The sequence below is a fragment of the Strix uralensis genome, chromosome 2, assembly GCF_047716275.1.
Source record: "Strix uralensis isolate ZFMK-TIS-50842 chromosome 2, bStrUra1, whole genome shotgun sequence".
Classification (NCBI taxonomy): Eukaryota; Metazoa; Chordata; class Aves; order Strigiformes; family Strigidae; genus Strix; species Strix uralensis.
Window position 1 is genome coordinate 89724275 of NC_133973.1, and position 18855 is coordinate 89743129.

Genomic DNA, 18855 nt, shown 5'->3' on the forward strand with positions numbered 1-18855 from the left:
GTTTAGAAGACATATTTTATAGATTTGTGGTAGTAATACTTTCTTGAGAACATGATGTGTTTTTATATTGTTGCCTTTTATATTGTTTTATAGTGTTGTGTTTGATACAGAAGAGTTAAAAAACAGTGCTTGACCTTTTATTCTCAAGTGTTAGCATCCTCTTAATGAGATAAACCAAAAAGGCTGAAGTGCAAGAAGTGGTATAACTACAGCATTGATTTCAAGAGGAGGACTTAGCAAAAGCAAATACAATGTTTCAGGAAGTGTTCAATGTATAGAAACACACTTTTTCTTAAAGTACTTGCTTATAAAAATTTCAGAAGGCTGTGCAAGATTCTTCATATCTGTATCTTCATATCTTATTTTGAGAAATTTTGAATGCTCTGGGTGTTATTCTGTGTTATATTGCACTGTCTTGCCTATACGATTGTGTAATATCTACTTAATTGCATGATAATCTTACCTCTTTTTACTGTTAAGCAGGCTGCTGTGTCACTTAAATCCCTCTTATCTTAATGAAGTTTGGTCATGTCTTAAGTATAACTGCATATGAACACAATGCACATACGTATGGCTAAATTGCATTAAAATCTTACTTTAAAACTAAGTTGTTATGCGGCTTTGGTAAATTGTGAAAATAGGTTTGTTAATAAGCCAAGCCAGTTGAATAGACATGACATAAAAGCTGATGTTAACAATATATATTCTGATGGTGAATAATATTTCGTACTGAAAGCTTATTGCACATTTTAGAAAATGTGAATTGAATGATATGTAAAATAGCAGTAGAGAAGTAGGTGCTTGTTCGAGATAAAGTTACACTGTAGTTGAGCGTGCTAAACCTACTCCATCTCTCATGGAGTTTGTATTTTGAGTTGGAAAAAAATTGTAGCTCTTTCAGGAAAATGAGTTTTGCTAGTAAAATTAATATTCTGAAGCCTTTAGCAAGTACTGATCAAAGTAGATCGAGAAAACCAGGATTATTATTAAAACACGAGTATGTTTCAAGGAACACCATGAAATGTATCCCTTGTATAATTTACAAGAGGTTTTTTCACCTTGATGTTGGTTTGATTCTTCAGTGTTCTTACAGATTATTCAGAAAACCTTTTATTCACACATTGTCTTTGTGAGTTGAACTCGCACATTCATGTGTTTCTTCTGTGGCTCATAAGCTGCTGTTCTGTTCCAGGTGGCCCCAATTTTACTTTGAGAAAACCCAAACAGTGTACAACTTGATTGTTGAGTCAGCATAATCTTTTAATTTTCTGGATTATTCATTTAACCATTTAAAAATGTTTAAAAATAAAAACCACCAAAAACCCCAAAATCCACAGGACTGTCTTTACAAAAAAGTAAACTATATACCACTGTAAAATTATCTGAATAATTTCATGAATAAAGCCGTAACAGACTGGTCCTGTCATGGGTGATATCGCTTGCTGTGCATTAAAATAGTGCCTATCAGTGCTTGAGTTGTAAATACTGTAGGATATGTTAAAAACATTGTTATGGTGATTTCATTTAACATTTAATTCTCACATCAAATCTGTTTGGGTTTTAATTTTTTTTTTCTTGTTACAAACATTGGAATTATATCCTTGAAAGTGCTATTTTGAAACTTATGATAACTTTTGCAGATTATTTTTTAAATGCCTATCAGAGATGCTGTCATTGGCCTTTTGACTTTTCTTGGAGAGTGCATGCCAGTTCTTTAGAAGGCATATGCAGGTATTGTGGGAATGGAAATTAGTGAGCACGTAGAGGCAGATTTTTAGCAAACACTTTGTTCTTGGAGGTGCTTGTTAGAGCCTCTGTTCATACCTCACAGTTCTGTGGCCAAAAGCTATTATGCTGCATTAATTCTGGTCAGAATAGAAGCCCTGGCTGGACTTTCAGAGACAAATTGAGACAAAGAGAAAGAGACAAATTAAGTAGTTGCAACATCAAGAAAATTTATTAATGAAATTTCAAACATAGGAGGAAGGAACTTCAGTACTATGAGGAGTTATCCTCACAGATAAGGGCTCTTTTGATATCTGTTTTTAATACCTGGTTCTCTTTTCCTATTTCCATCCTATTTTTGATCTGTTAGTAATTAACAGTATTAGCTTTTTAATGTTATTAACATGTTCACCTTTTGTTATTCTGAGACTTGTAAGGTGCTCTCTCTGAGGCTTGTTTGGGGATGTGTTTTTAGGAAACGTGTTAATTTTGTCTAAATATTTAGATTATGAATTTTAATACATCAATATTTTATGTGTAAACATCTTAGGCTGCCAAACGAGGGATTCTTTCTTCAGTTCGTGGTAGAGGGGTTCATGCAAGAGGTCGGGGTGCATCACGTAGCAGAGGTAGAGGAATACGAGGCCGGGGTAGAGGCAGAGGAGTTCCTGTGCATGCAGTTGTGGATCATCGACCTAGGGCATTAGAAATCTCTGCATTTACAGAAAGCGATAGAGAAGATCTTCTTCCTCATTTTGCGGTATGTGGCAATTTTACTTTTTCTGTTCTTTGAATGACATTCTTGCCTTGTTTTCTCTTGATTCAATTAATCTGGAAATATTACTTAGGAATGAATCTTTAACATGATACACATGTTCATAGAAAAAGAGGATGCATCAGGAAAAGGTGAAACAAAGAAATTACACCACCGGTTCAACTAGTTATAACTGTAACCACATAACATTTGCAAGGCTTGGTTTTATTTTCTTAAAAAGGAAGGAACTTGGGAATATAAAATAATGAATTATAATATTTATTTGTTCAGGTTATATATTGAATTGTTACAGATTTTTAGATATAGAAAGATAAAATAACTAAGGGGATGGTGAGAACAAAGACTGATTCTGTGCCAAACTTTCAATACCTGAAGTCTGTTTATAGTTATTGAAATATCTTAACAAGTGCTTAAGGAAAATTTTCACTGAAAACTTTAAGAGCTTTTGCCTAACTTTCTAAATTTAAGAATCAAGATGAGAGTTGTGCAATTATGTGCATATCTTGGCAGGGCAGCCAAAGGTTTCTGTCTGTTCATATCTATAAACTTAAGAAGTCAGAGCTTTTTCTACATTTTTTTTTTCTGTTTTTAGTCTAAAAAAATTATAAACTGACATAATTTTTAGCAAATTTTTATTTGCAAATATAATACAGTGAGAAATCAACATTAAAAAGGTTATAATAAAAGGAAAATTGTTTATTCTGTGGAATAAATGCCAAGAATATCTAGCGGCATAAATTGTGAGAATCTTTGCGTGTATGTGTGTGGCCCTTTGGTTTGTGGTTTTGTTTGTTTCTGGTTTTTTTTTCAATATTTAATTGCAGTAGTCCTCTCTGAAGAAGTCTTCAGAGCCAGTAAGTCCAGTAAATTCTACTCCAGTCAGTGTACTTAATATTTCCTGTCTGGTGTCCATGCAAGCAGCTTTTCAAAAGAATGAGCCAAGGACCTGTCTCTCCTTTTTAAAATTTAAAAAAAAATCTAAACAAACAAAACCAAACCAAAAAACCCCCTCCAAAACCCCAAACAACAACAAAAAGAAAGCAAATACACAAAAAGCCACAACAAAAAAAATCTGCCACTATTATATTGGGTTTTTTAAAGTGTGTTTTCAGGAGCACTATATATCACAGAATCACAGAACCGTCCAGGTTGGAAAAGACCTTGAAGATCATCCAGTCCAACCATTAACCTAACACTGACAGTTCCCAACTACACCATATCCCTCAGCGCTATGTCGACCTGACTCTTGAACACCTCCAGGGATGGGGACTCCACCACCTCCCTGGGCAGCCCATTCCAAGGCCTAATAACCCGTTCTGTAAAGAAATGCTTCCTAATAGCTAGTCTAAACCTTCCCTGGCGCAACTTGAGGCCATTACCTCTTGTCCTGTCACTTATTACTTGGTTAAAGAGACTCATCCCCAGGTCTCTGCAACCTCCTTTCAGGTAGTTGTAGAGGGCGATGAGGTCTCCCCTCAGCCTCCTCTTCTCCAGACTAAACAACCCCAGTTCCCTCAGCCGCTCCTCGTACGACATGTGCTCCAGACCCTTCACCAGCTTCGTTGCCCTTCTCTGGACACGCTTGAGTAATTCAATGTCCTTTTTGTAGTGAGGGGCCCAAAACTGAACACGGTAATTGAGGTGCGGCCTCACCAGTTCCGAGTACAGGGGCAAGATCATTTCCCTGTCCCTGCGGGCCACGCTATTTCTGATACAAGCCAGGATACCATTGGCCTTCTTGGCCACCTGGGCACACAATATATATTATAATACATAAATGTGTATACATATTTTGTTCCCCTTAAATATGCCACATCATACCTCTGTAGGGGAACAGAAAAGGAACTATCATACCCATAAGAGGGACAATGTTACTTTCTATTGATATGAATGAGAGACCAAACATTTATACATATCCATATATATGTGTGTCTATTTAAGGAGAGCAGAAGTACTTTCTGTAGAGATGTATGATGGACTGAACATTTGAGCAATGACTTTACAAATTTTTGGTGTAAAAGTAAGAACATGTAACTTTAAGATGAAACGATGCAATCCACTTCATCAACCATAGGACATTTCTGAGTACAGTTTCAATGATGACTATAAGAAAAAACTTACTTTTACTCCGCAGCATTATATTGTGATTTAGTCTGCCTTATGAATACTGCTGAAGTAAATTTTGCTGGTCACCTTTCGTATTTTTCATTTCGTTATGTACTTCTATTACTGCAAAGGATATAAAAATGAAGACAATCTGCCACTGTTAAAGCGTTGCTGTGTGGTGTCAGTTTATGTCATAAATTTGCTCAGGACTTAGCATTTTCTTATACTCTGGTTTTATTGCCGGGAATATTAAACTTACGATCTTTAACAAACAAAAATATTAACCAAAAAAAACTCGATAACATCAAGAAATACAACTTTATTCACAGTATTAGCAATATAACACTTAAGAAAAATGTTAATTATTTCATTTTGCATATTTCATTAAAACAGTATTTGCTGTTTTAAACTTGCTCCAAATTCCATGGAAATGCACTGAGCTGCATTTCTGTTTCTGTCATGTGATATCACAACTCTGCACATCAGCAGTGCACTCCACCTGTACAGATATGTTGGGCATTGCAGCTTACAGTGATGACAGCATTAAAGGTAGCAATACCATAGAGACCATTACAGGAATAGATGGGTCAGGTTCTTAAACTGCTGAAATCAAGTTAAGTTTTGAAACTTTTTCTACAGTCCCTGCATCTAATAAATCTTTTTGTGGAAGAGTTTTGTAATAGATTAATGGAATCATCTCAAGACCACTCTTTCTGATCAAGAGAAGTATTGAAGCAGAATAACCTCTTTTTCTGACATAATTTTACTTCATACCTGTATGTTTACAATAAGGAAATCCAGACACTACAGCACTTTTTTGTTTTAGAAATGAAAGTAAAAGTAACTGTATTCCTTGCAAAGACAAGTACTCTGGTTGGCATTAAGGCTGTGAAAGGTACACTATTCTAATTTTAAATTATTTTTGAGGGCATTTGATTTAGGAGAACATTTTTAGAGGTGGAGAACTATTTCACTAAACTTTTTTTTTATTTATTAAAAGCAATATGGTGAAATTGAAGATTGCCAAATAGATGACTCTTCTCTCCATGCGGTGATTACCTTTAAAACAAGAGCAGAAGCTGAAGCTGTGAGTATAATCTTTGTTGAAAATACTCTGCAACATTCATCTTCTTTCTAGTTACCTTATATTTCTATATTTTTTAAAATGTAATACTGCCGATTTTTTAAAAACCTTTTAAAAGAAGTCTGACACCAAAGTTTAATTCTAGATTAAATCTGTCAGAACAGCATATTGCTGAAATACTTAGGAAATGGGGATATTTATAGCAAACTCGAGTACAGGATATAAGAGAAAAATTAAGAGAAGCACTTGGGAACTGATAGCTGGGTGTCTTCGGTTATCTTTATTTAATTGCCAGGTTTTTTCACCTGAAGACTTGGTACCTTCACTGTCTTTGTGAAATCTCACTGACATCCTGAATAGTGAGCCTGTATGTTTTGTTTGTGATCAGTTGGATTTACCTTTGTCTGAAAACCTATCTGTCCTGGTTTAGCCAGGATGGGGTTAAGTTTCCCCAGCAGTGGGGGGGGAGCTTTAGCCAGGTTATTCATATATCATGCTGAGGTCACATCCTGGCGTGAGCAGGAAGAATCAGTGATCGCGTGGGTTGGCGCAGCCGGTTCTCTCACTGCTGTATCGGTATATACTTTGCTCTGTTCATTGTTGTCACTGTTATTCTTATTGTTACTGTTTGTTGTGTTGCTGTTGCTCTGTTGTATTAAACCTCTCCTTATCTCAGCCCCGGGGCTTTGTATTTCACTCCCTTTGTGGGTGAGGGGCAGCGGCCGCATGGTCTCAGACCCCGGCAGGGGCTAAACCACCACACTATGATAGTGTCAATGTGATTTGATGTGATGGGATTTTCCTTTTTTTTTTCTTTTTTGGCATATTTTTTTAGAAATTTAGAAAATTACAGTAGTATTGAATTATAGAAGTAACTTTTAGAGTCTAAAATCCAGAGTTGATGTATGTTGATTTAGCATCCTTACACATGGATCATTAGGACTTCATACACCTGGCTCAGTGGGACTCCTGCCTTAGTCCATGGTGTAGGCAGTATGTGAACCTGTGCAAAATAACAAACATAGTTGTTCTGCAAATGATGATGTTTTCTTTAAAATCCTTGCATCACTGTTGAGGAGGAGTATCCTGAAAACAGTAGGGACTCCAGAAGGAATGAATTCATGTTTACAGTATGGTTGTATGGAAAGATTTCATTTTATGTTTATATTTTGCGCAAAGTTTCTATTTTTGCACAGAGTTCATCTTGTGGAGTTTACTTGAACCTTTTCATACCTGATCAGACTCTTCTCTTCTTGTATACTTTGAGCCACCAGTGACCTGACTGACAGAAATACTGATATTTACAATGCAGATTAAGCCAATGGGGACAATAGTTTTGAACACTAACAGTATCATTATGATTACATATTTTGAGAAACTATTTGATGCATGTGCCAGAAATGGCATGGAAGTTTTTATGAAAGTAGAGGTATTCTTTGTGAAACTCTTAGATACAGCAATGATGAGCCCTAACAGTATGGAGATTGTAATTACTCTGTAAAAAAGGAAGTGTAGTTAATGACTGATGGGGGAAAAAAGTACCAGACAACTGTATTGAAGGAACACAGTTCAAGAGTGAACAAAAGTTCTGTGGAGAATAAGAAATACCTACTTGCAAATAAAAGCTGTCATCATTAGTATGCTCACAAGTGGACTGAATTAAGGTTGGCATTTTAGTTTTGGTGCTTCCTGACATTGGGTCCTTTGCTTTGCAACTTCATATTCTTTGACATTGGTGTTGAGAGGAACTTTGTTTCCCTGAAAAGAAAAATAGGTCCCCTAGAACAACAATCGGACTGTTCAAATAAAGTCTTTACTTCTCCCAGGTGGAGTATGATTCACAACAAGGATCTTGACAGTGTCTTACTACAGATACTTGTTCATCAGCAAAATACAGGTTTTACTGTTATAACTTGTTTTGCATAAAAATTGGCATGGAAAATCATTTCAGGCTTAGCTAAATTTCTGTATCATAAAGCAGGGAATGGTAGTATTTTGTAAAGAAATATAGAAGTGTAGAGATAGGAAGCATCTGAAAAAGAAGGTAGTGGAGAGAATGAAGAATGATGTGGGCAGGAGGAGAAGGGAAATATGTTTGGTGGAAAGGTTGAAGTCAACATTATATATTGTTTGGTGTTTTTTTATGATACATTTCACTGCATTTAAAAAGCAGTGTGTTTATCCTCAATCACTCTCAAATAGAATAGGTGGAGTTTTCAAGCTGTGTTCAAGGTGAAGTTCAGAATATGCTCCGGAAAGTGGGGTTATTTTATCTGGGTCAGAATTCATGATCAATGTTTGAGACATCCACATTCTAGTTAGAATTAAAGCTTTTAATTGTCAAATGACTTTGTGTCTAATTGCAACCTCATTTTTAAATTTAAATTTGATGAAAACTGTGTTTGATCAAATACGGCAAAATCTGTATTTTCCTTAAGATATTCTTATATATTAAATATATTTCCACTGGAATTTCTGTTTACTACTAAAGCAGACTTTAAGACTGGCAATTGGCAAAGTTGCAGAAGGTAATCATTAAAAATCTCTGTTGAGGCCAATTGTGAACTAAATGCAGCTAATATTTTACCTTCTTAAATGAAAATAGGCCTGGGCTTTATGACCATGTATGTTCTAGCCTGGAAGGAAGGGGAGGATTCCCTATTGTAAAATGTTGCATTTTTATGTAGTAGTAATTTCTTCCAAAGATTACAAGTTGTTTCTGGACCTAAATGTCACGTATGAGTACTTTTAAAAATTCTAGGTGTGTGACATTGTGATGAGACCATGGACAAAAAGCTCCTGAGCTGCATTTTAATAAGCATAGAATCTTTTAAATTTATCATAAATTTATATGTACAGATTTAAAATTTATACCTGGGGACTTTAATATCACACAATTCATGTTCAGATGTCATTGAACATGTAATTGTTTCTACATTTCACATTATGCTGTGCTTTCAGATTGTACTATAAATCTTTTGTGACCATGACGGTTATTTCGGAATGTTGCTAACGCTGATTTATGCTCATTCATGTTACTTTAATTTGAACATACTATTTCCAAAGCAGCCACTTAATGCAGCTGGTACTTAGAAAGGCATGAATATCCCATAAGTTAAAAATTTTTACATTTCAATTACAAGGGCTTTACAGGAAGTGGAACATTTTCCAGTAGATTAAGTTGTAATCACAAAGGGGCTTTTTTTAGTTGTTTGGGGTTTTTATTTTAAATATTAAATCATTTTTATTTCTTGGATGTCTTCCTTCTTCCAGTAAGCTATACTTTTAACAGTTTTGTGTCCGTCTTTGAAAGGTGAAGAACCCATCAAGATAATATTAAAAACCAGGAAGGTGTTGGTTCAATATATTATCCACATCACCAAATGATTTATGGTTTTCCAAGCTTATTTTCTTCTGAATATATTTTGATCATTTTCCTGAAAGGATATGTGAAATCCATGTGCAATGCATGAAGTTTCTTTGTTTTAGCCTGTTAACATTAATTCAGTACGTATTGCAACTTGGATTTTCTTTTGAAAAAACAGACTCTTGGTTTATTTCTGGCATTTAAGTATTACTGAAGTTAATTTTTCCCCTGACAAAGACATATATAACTAAAATGTTTAAACTTGTTTTAGGCTGCAATTCATGGATCTCGTTTTAAAGGACAAGAGTTGAAGTTGGCATGGAACAAGCCTGTTGCTAGTATGTCAGCTGTTGAAACAGAAGAAGCTGAACCTGATGAAGAAGAAGTAAGCTTGCTTTTTTTTAATTTTTCTTTTAGATGAAATAATGTAGATTTTTCAAAAGAAAATGTTGATTCACACTTTTATTTTTTAACTTAACTCATGTTTTGGTATCAGAAAGTGGATTTATCTATATATACATTTCTTGTTCTCTAAGCTGTTGAAAGGCCAGATACTTTACTTTTTCTTGCAGACATGTTTCATTTCTTATACAGCAAAAAAATCTCGAGGATATATCTACAAAATGCAAGGAGTAGGTTTGAACTTGTGTGAGAGAGATTAAGGATTTTGTCTGAAACATGGTTTTGTACCATCTACTTTAGGCACTAATTTCCTAGAGAATAAAATTGCAGAATCTAATTTTCCTTTATATAGAGATTTGGCTTGGAGGTTACAGGTGAAGGAATAATTTAGAGCATTTACTAACTTCATTCAGACATCTGAAGTACTACTGAGTGTTAGTCTTCATCGTGGTATGTGAAAGATACTAAAACCTTGTCCAGATAACCTGAATTGGTTAATGTAGGAATAGTGGCGCAGCATTTCTTGATGCATTTAATTCATTATACTCAAAATACAGATGTTTGAAAATTCTGAAAAAATAAATGCCACTTGGGGAAGAAGTCAGGCAGTCTTTTTTTCTAATTAATTTACTGCCGGTTAACATAATTGTTAATTATACATAATTGCTGTAGAATAGCTGAAGTAGAAGTACACCTTGACTTACTCGGTGATAGTATCTTGTCTGTATCTTTTTGCTATGATATTTTGGCAGACCTACCATAGAAGCAGGTTCACAAGATTGTTTTGGTCTAACCAAATTCAGTTAGGTGTTTTACATTTTGTAGTATTCACTTCATGTTTTTTCCTGAAGAAAGCCAGTTTGTCTGTTTGCTTTCTGTGTCCAAAAACGCTAATTCCTTTTTAGCACGTCAGCTGAAGACAGGTAAAGTAGACTACCTCCACTAATGTGTATTCATATTAGGCATTTGTGCATTCTGACTTAATAAATATTACTTTCCTTGTAGATGCAAACCTCAGACGCAAACTGTCTGCATTCTGAGATAGTAATGAGCTGTGAGTGAATGAGAGGCTACATTGGGGAATCTTCAGAGCATCTTAGATATTTTGTCACTTCTTCAGGGATGTATTGTCTGTGAAAATCAACAGCAGTGTTTTGCTGCAAGGAGCCTACCTTATTGAGAGTTCTCACTGAGTAGCTACTTCACTGAGAGGTCTCCATTTGGCATAATGAAGGAAGGGCATGCAGGGATATGCAAACGCTTCAGCAGTGTAAAGGAAGGAAAGTACAGATTCACTGGTAGGTGAACTACAGAGAAATTAATTTTTAACCCCACCTGAAGACACTGAGTGTAGGAGGGAACCTCTGGAATAGAGGTAGTGGGGTAAAGGGAATGAATATAGTAACAAATGAGAAGCACTGGCTGCCCTGGCAAAGGGAAAGGACAGAAGGGAAAGACCTCAGGCCTGTATGCATGACAACTCATCAGCTGAGAAATATTTGTGGTAGTGGGATACATCTGTTTTAGGTGATGGTTGTTCTTAACAGGAGTCATCAGGTATGGAAAGAAAACTTAGCTAATTATTCTTGTGGAAAATGTATAGGAGTTGATCTTGGATCAAAACCCCTAATGTTCATTGCTTTTGTATGCTTGCTGACATCTTTGCAATAGAAAATGTGAAATAAAAAAATATTAGTTTACCTATATTTTTGTTAGTAGTGTTGCTGGATTCTTACCTGGCTCAGTATTTACAGGTTTTTTTTAAACATGATTGATGTACTTAGTTCTGACCCTTTCCATTTTCAGAACAAGACAAATATATGTAACTCTCCTGTCTTCTTTCTGTAATGAGATTGGATTTTATTTGAATTTTCTACAACTGAATTAGTCGTCCTAACCTTCACCAAATTTCTTTACACAAGGAATTTCTGTTCAATAATCCTTGGGAAATTTTGCATTTAAGTGGCATTCTTTCTGTGAGCTTTGTATTGCTCCTAGCATTTGGTTAAGTTAGTATGTGAAGTATAATGTTATGATCCCCAGGTCCTGGATGGATGAGTTCAAGAACTTCTTGTTCATGTACTGAAGTTCAACCAATTGTATAAAAGAAATTTTACATCATTTTATTGTTTAAAGTTTGGTCCTTATGCAGGACTAGATTGGGGATGGGATGGGTTCTTATAGTCAGTATAGACAGAATTTCAGTCATACATTCTTTATACATGTAAAATGTCTTGAGTTCTGTATGCCTGCAATTCATCATGCTACTTATTTAACTTCATTTTATAGTAGCTGTTGTAAACACATGAAAAAGATTTCCTTTATTTTTCCATGTCTAAACTACCATTTTAGTTCAGCTAAGGTATACTATGCTAAAAAGGCATAGCAGGCTTAAAACTTGAGTGAAACTAAATACCTTGATTGAGGAAAAAAGAAGAAAAGGGGAGCTAGATCATTCAGCAGAGTGGCATTCTTAATAATGAAACCGGGCTCCTAGTCCATTTATGAAAATATGAGGTAGGTCTTTTGGACTTGGATGCTTTAGAAAATCCCTGGTGAGTAGCCACTTAATTATGAAAGCACCTAATCTTCTTAGATGCCTTATGTACTACACCTGGATGCCTAACAAAAGAGTTGACTCTGAGTCAACAACAGATGCCTAGGAAGAGTATAAAATGTGTAAGTGGAGATACGTTTTTAATCATCAGTGGTTTGCAGTTCAGGGACCTGTTGAGTTAGAGATGTGGTGTCTTTGTAGTTGAAAGCCCTTGATAGGTGTTTATGTTATGAATTTGTCTGGTTTCTTTGGAATCTGAATAGCACCTATAATGTCCTGCAACAGGGAAAGCTACTGTTCAACTGCATCTACCAGAATAAGTATCATTGTATTGGACCTGCCACCTGTACGTTTAATATGTTTTTCTGCTCTTGGATCAAAAAGACAACCACTTTCTCTGAGACACTTAAGATATATGGACTCCTGTCATACTTCCCCTCAGTTTCTTTCTCCCCAAACCAGAGAATCCAAGTCCCTATAGTTGTTCCCGATACAGAAATTGTTCCAGGCTTTTCGATCATCCCTACTGCCACTCAGCCTTGCACACCTTAGAGTTCTGTGTTGTGTGCTGCCCAGGACTACTCCTTTTTGCCAGCACTGTTGTATTTTAGCCTACTGGACATCTAGACACCAGGGGAAGAGGCGAAGTCTTTGGGAAGCTTCAGTGTTTTAGTCTGGCTTAGAGTACCCAGGCATAACGTTGACAGGTCAGGTGTTGACAGAGCTGCTTTTTAAAATGCACTTTCTGTAGGCAAAAGTAATGAAGATTGTAGTTTCTGCCTCTTGTAAAAGAGCCTGCTGGAAAGAGAGAAGGCTTAGCTCTAGGCTTTCTTCAGCCTAGAGCCTCACACCTCTCCAGAGACTTCACAAATCAACCTTCGCACCTCCTGAATTTGGAAATTCTGTAACAAAAAACTACAGTTACTGGGAGAAGAAAAACAAGAAGGACCATAACTGTTACTTAGTAGCTGGGAGATTTTGCTGGGGAAAGACATCCTTGTGTTTCAGTCCTTTCTTTAGCTAGCACAGAAATTGCTGTGATAGGTGCAATCATCAAAAAATTCTGAGACAGCATAGTTTATATCTACATCCCTGTGTCTACATGTAGGTAATAATTAACTCACTGTTTATCTTTCTTTTTTTTAACTTTGCCTCTCTGAAGCCTGTCTGTAACTGTCAACCTGAAATGTTCAGGGTTTTGCAAAATCTCACCAAGTTACGATGTTGTTACTGAAAGGAAAATACATTAATATAATTTGTTTAAATTTCTGTAAATACCTGTCTCCCTGCCCCAGTCTTTTAAATCTTTATATTGGTTTTAAGCTTGTTTAAGCTGTCAAAATCAAAATGTCTCAGATTCAACCTTTTTGATGGTCTGACACAGGTGCATTAAGCTCTTGGATGAAATCAGGCGTAGTTACTGTGAATGTGCAAAAACTAACATTAGTTTTCAGAATAGCGTCTTAAGTTCCATGGGAACATTGCAGCTTGGGCATGAATGATATGCTAAAGAATCAGAAGACCTATTTAAGTATGAGGTGTATATGTCCTGGTCATTTTGAAGTCCATTGAAAAGAAAAATGTGTCATTTGCCATTTATTAATATATGTATATAATACATATACATACAGTATACTTTTTGGAAAGCATTAATGTTTACCTACAAAAATAAATTTGTTTTTTATTAAATTGCTAGTATCAGAGATTTGTATTTTGCCTTTTGATCTTTTAACATTTTCTGACATAAGAGTATCACATTTTTCTCTTGAAGTTTCAGGAAGAATCTTTGGTGGATGACTCACTGCTTCAAGATGATGATGAAGAGGAGGAGGATAATGAATCTCGTTCATGGAGAAGATGATTCAGCTGATCAATGACAATGCTAGAACTGCACCTGTGTTGCATTAGTATTACCTAATGTGCTTCATCTTTGTATTAAAAGGGGTTTTGTGATGAAGTTGGATTCGGATATAGACTAAAAAGCAGCTGGTCAGTTATACGTTTTGAGAGATTGATGTTTGAGTTACATTTCAGTAAATGATTGCTAAAGACATCATACTAGGAACATATGCAATGTTTTTATTACATAGTTCTACAGAAAGTTACAGAATTCTTTGGGTTCTTTGTAATTTACCGAATTGGTCAAACACAAATGACCAAAAGTTGTTATAACATAGATAATTTTTGTTCTATTCCAGATACGGAATGAAAATTTGCATTTAAAATCTTTGTGAATGTTTTCAGAAATGAATAGATAACAGTACTAAACCGAAGTCTCTAAAGTTATGTATTCATAATATTGCATAGTAGTATGCTTAGGCTTTACTATGTACTAGCCTTTTGTTGGATTTGTGTACGTATTTTACCTATGGGTTTTAATGATAAAGTGTATGACTGCTTTGCATATAAGTCCTTATGACTTTAAGATGTTAAAAAATAAAGAAATGGAATGGTCTTAAAAAAAAAAAAAAACAAAAAAGAAAAAAAAAGCAATAACCAAAAAAGCTAAGGCAATGGTCCTTCATAATGAAAAAAAAAAAAAAGGAAAGAAAAAAAAAGAAAAGGAAAAAGACCATTCCAAATGGCAACCCCCACCCCCATATTCACAAAAGGAGCTCTAATCACTATCACTTATACTAAAATACTATCGAATATATAAAAAACTCAACATAATGATGATTTGTTTACATTAACACACAGGTGTACTCTGTTGCATAAAAGCTTTTGGGTGTCTTCTGAATTTTATACTGATTTAAGTCAAACAGTAAATAGATTAATATTCCAACAATAAGGAATTTATTCTGTATCCCTGCACTGTGGAACTGTAGAAGAAAATTTGTTCCCACAAAAATACATGCAGTACTGAAATGTATTTTAGAAAAATAGATTAGGAGATGTGGAATATTTGGTAGGTATTGTTCTAAAAAATTTTAGTGCGCACACTAATGCATCTTTTTTATTCCTGTGTTTCTGTGATTACATTTTTCCAGTTCACACTGTAGTGTATATTCATAATTTAAAAATGTACAGACATGAAATGTTAGTATACTCCACAGAAATACTTCATTGGCTCTAACGAGGCACTCTGTTATGTGAGGTCTGAAGTTTTCCCCCTTCTTAGGAAGGGGAACTGCCTAGTCCTTTGCAGTAAAGGACCTCTATCACCAGAAATACTTGTTTTTATTTCCATTTAGTGGCATTCTTCTGGTCTGTTTTCAAAAGAAAATCCATTTATTAAGTATTAGAGTTGTGAAGGGTTTTTTGGTTTGTTTTTTTTTTTTTCCCCATCAACTCATTAATGGGTGCAGCACTATCATTTATCAAATACATGCAGGGGATAGTACTCTCAAGTACTTCAGTCTGTGTTTTTGTCTTTTCGGGGGCAAGGCTGGGGAGAACTGCTATAAATCATGTCTCTGCCTTTTTTTTAATTCCAGAATAGGAATGGAGGAAAGTAGAAGTAATAGTAGCCCAGAGAGAAGAGCTCTGGCTGTAGAATTTTTGTTCTGTGCTTTACAGCTATTTGAGGGGTTTTTGAGACCCGGATCCTGCTTTGGGGGTTTTTGTTGGGTTTTTTTCATATGTCCCTCTGTGTATGCATATCTTGTTGCAAAATTAAGCACTTAAAATTTTTGTAGATTCTTAGTTTCACATTGAAATTTCACAATTGACTGCCATGCTTGTTACAGTAGGTTCTAAATCTTGCCATAAGGAATTGTATTTGGGAAATTAATTTCCTTTTACACTGAATTTCAGGCAAAATAAAATATTTTAAGAACCTTTATATCCAGTGCTCTGAATGAGCTGTTCTAATTTACTGAATTAAATACAAGCTTTTCTAGTTTTCTGTTTTAATAATTTAGTACATCTGAAAGGTGCCAGACTCACAGTCCGGCAGGTAGAAGTTTTTTATATGTTGTCGTACAGAACAGGTATAGGAAGGGGCTGTGCATGCTGCCTTAAGGTGGTTGTGTGGCATGCTTTGTCTGGTGCTCAAACCTGCCTTTTCACTGCAGTCAATCAACACAAGCTAATGACAACTAATCTGTGATTCTGTGCCATTCAGCGTAAGAGAACGGTGGCCTGGTTGCAGTCTAAATGGATTCTGTACGTAATTGTGTCATTATCAAATGACTCTTGATTTGATTTCTTTCTGGCTTGCTCTGTCCTTGTATTCCTTGTCTAGCTATGCTCTCCCCTCCTTCTTTTGCTACTACCTTAGCCAACTCTTGTCATTTCAGTTCAGTCAGATCCTTATTAGCATAGCCTTCAGTGAAATCTGTTGTCACCTAGAGCAGCATCCTTCCTTGTTTGAATCAACAAACCAAGCATCCTGCTGACTTTCATTCCCTTCTTCACTTAGTTTATCCTTCTGAATGCATTCCAATGTATGTCTCCAGTATGATTAGCTAAATCATTGTTTCTTTTAACAGTTCTGCAAATCGATTTTCCTAGTCTGAAACACCTAGAGTGGGGTTACCTCGGTTTTCCCTAGACAGCTTTTCAAAATTTCTGTGGAAATGAAGGTAAACATTTAAGAAGGTATTTTCTTTTCCAGCTAGACGCTAAAGGGCTTGAATAAGATGTGATCAGGCGTGTAGTTCAGTTGACAATATTGTAGTAAACCACATTTGGTTGAACTAAAAAAACTTTTAAGTAATGGGAGTAATTCAGGCTATATTACAGTTTGTCTACAAAACAGTAAAGTAACAAGAATACCTCTTTGAAACGTTACTTACGGACAGTGCTATTTGTATTTTTTCTTCTCTTAAAACTCACTTATTTCAAATCAGAAAACCTATAGAAGAAATACAAGTTATTTGTTAGTGAATCGCAAAGGTACAGGACTTACTTAAAGGGCAAAAGAACCCATTGAAAAGTATTTGTACAGCTTCAGGTACTTAAAATAGGTTTCTGTTCTAAACCACAGTCTGAAAACAGTTACTATTCCTTAACTAGAAAAGCAGTCAAAAATTTCTATCCAGGTAACTTGGGTATCTGAGAACAGCATAGCATGACTGTACCTAATAAGACATCTGCTCTTGTTGTTGACCATCTACTCTGAAGAGGTCCCTAAACTGACTAAGCTTATTCTTGTCAGCCCTTGGATAACTTTTAATAACTGTACATTTGTTAGAGGGTGTTCTAGATGGAATGGACACTTTGTAATTGTCGGTTGTCTTGTGAACATAAAAGAGCACAAAAAGAGGCACAAGAATTTAGTTTTGACTCAATGAAGTGATTTTGGATGTTCCCCGTATTTTTTTAATTAATCTCTGAACTAGTAGGTCTCACCAAAAATAGATGGAGAATGGCAGGGGATTTTTTGTTTTTCTTCCACCAGTCATACACTACTGTTGTACCAATATACAAAATAACATAAGGGGGCATAGACCTTTAATGAAGCACCTCATTTCCTGTAGTTCAGCATTGTTTTAATACTGCAACTAAAGAAGATATAGATTTAATCTTCTATTGCTTACCTTTTATTAGCAAATTAAGTTACAGTTAACAAATTAAGATTAGAACAACTGGAACAAATAGCAGAAATTTGAAGAGGTTGTGGAAAAAAAAAAGTGTGAAAATCTGAACAATTTAGATTGTTCTTCATCCTATTCTGAGTGGAGCTGTTTCTTATTGTATTGATGTTATAGCACTTCATTACTTTCAACTGAACCTGTTAAGTCAGACAAAGTAGAAGTTCCTGAGAAGATTTAAAATATCTTTTTCAGTTGAGCCAATATAGCTGTAAACTGATCCTTGGTGAAAATGAACTCTTGGTTTTTGTGGACTCATGTTTATAAACACGTTAAGTGTGCTTGTCACACAGTTGCTGAAGTACTGTAGTTTTATGAAATAATTTTCACTTTTTTAGTTTAATATGTCTTTGTGTGTTTTATTCTGAACCATGTTTTAAATCCGTAGACATCAAAAATACTTGCAACAATAATAGACTTCTGTGATTTCGGTCTTTTATTTGATTTCTCTTTAGATCTAATTGGAACGCTAATGGGAGGGATTTCAAGAACATAACTGCACAAGAAACTTCTCTTTTCTTTTCCTAGTGGGTAATTATTTGTAAAACCCTTCTATATGTTTTAATGCAAAAGCTTATCTGAATGTTGGTACTTTGTTCTTTGTCCATGTGAGTGAAGATTAATTTTTTTTTTCTTCTTACAGTAAGATTGTAATCCTGAGACCAGTTGATGTCTTTGAAAATCACCTCATCTGACCCTGTGGTATTTTATAATAATTTTCATGTTACAGTTTGAATTCTTGAAGTCCGAGATCCTTCCTGCTTTGTTAGTACGACAGACTAATTCAGTTTCTCACCTTTCTCTGGCAAAGACCGGAATACCACATTCAGCAAATCTGTCTGTGCTAGTTGATGACCTGTATTGTAGTATTTCCCTGTCAGCAAATGGGAGAAAAAAATCTTGAGACATGTACTCTTAAAAATTCATTTTTGTGAGAAACATCTGCAGTAGACTTTTTTTTTTTTGACCTTTTGGATGCAGAGAGGGTGAAATTGTCTTTTTACTCTCTTACACTATTTTACTCTTCAGTGTTGCAGTTTCACATAAGAATTTTGGATAGTAATTTGATGGGTAAATATTTTCTTTAAAAAGTCAGATCTTTTTATAACATCTAGCATACACTTTTCTTTAAAAAGGATGGAAAATAAAAAAAGCAAACTGGTACTTACAGTTCATCCTAACAAGCTATGGAGATTATTTGAAATAAGAAATGTTATTTACAGGCCTCAAAACTCAAACAGTACAGCTGACCAGATGCTGAAGAATGACTTACACTTCTTAGGCTTAGTGTTCTTTTAAATG

General features: G+C 35.2%; 1 protein-coding gene across 16 annotated transcripts in view; it reads left to right on the forward strand.

Annotated features, from left to right (window-relative positions):
• RBM26 (RNA binding motif protein 26) overlaps nucleotides 1–18855 on the forward strand; it is a 74244-nt gene that overhangs the window by 44138 nt on the left and 11251 nt on the right. For 5 of the 16 annotated variants that reach the window (XR_012627614.1, XR_012627616.1, XR_012627615.1 and 2 more), the window contains exons 19-24: nucleotides 2276–2485; nucleotides 5607–5693; nucleotides 9329–9442; nucleotides 13788–14005; nucleotides 16450–18080; nucleotides 18197–18255. Coding sequence is in view for 6 of the 16 variants with exons in the window: in XM_074859440.1 (XP_074715541.1) it covers nucleotides 2276–2485; nucleotides 5607–5693; nucleotides 9329–9442; nucleotides 13788–13877 (501 nt within the window). In the remaining 10 variants the exon portion in view is untranslated. The other 11 variants (XM_074859440.1, XM_074859442.1, XM_074859445.1 and 8 more) reach the window with 6 other exon arrangements.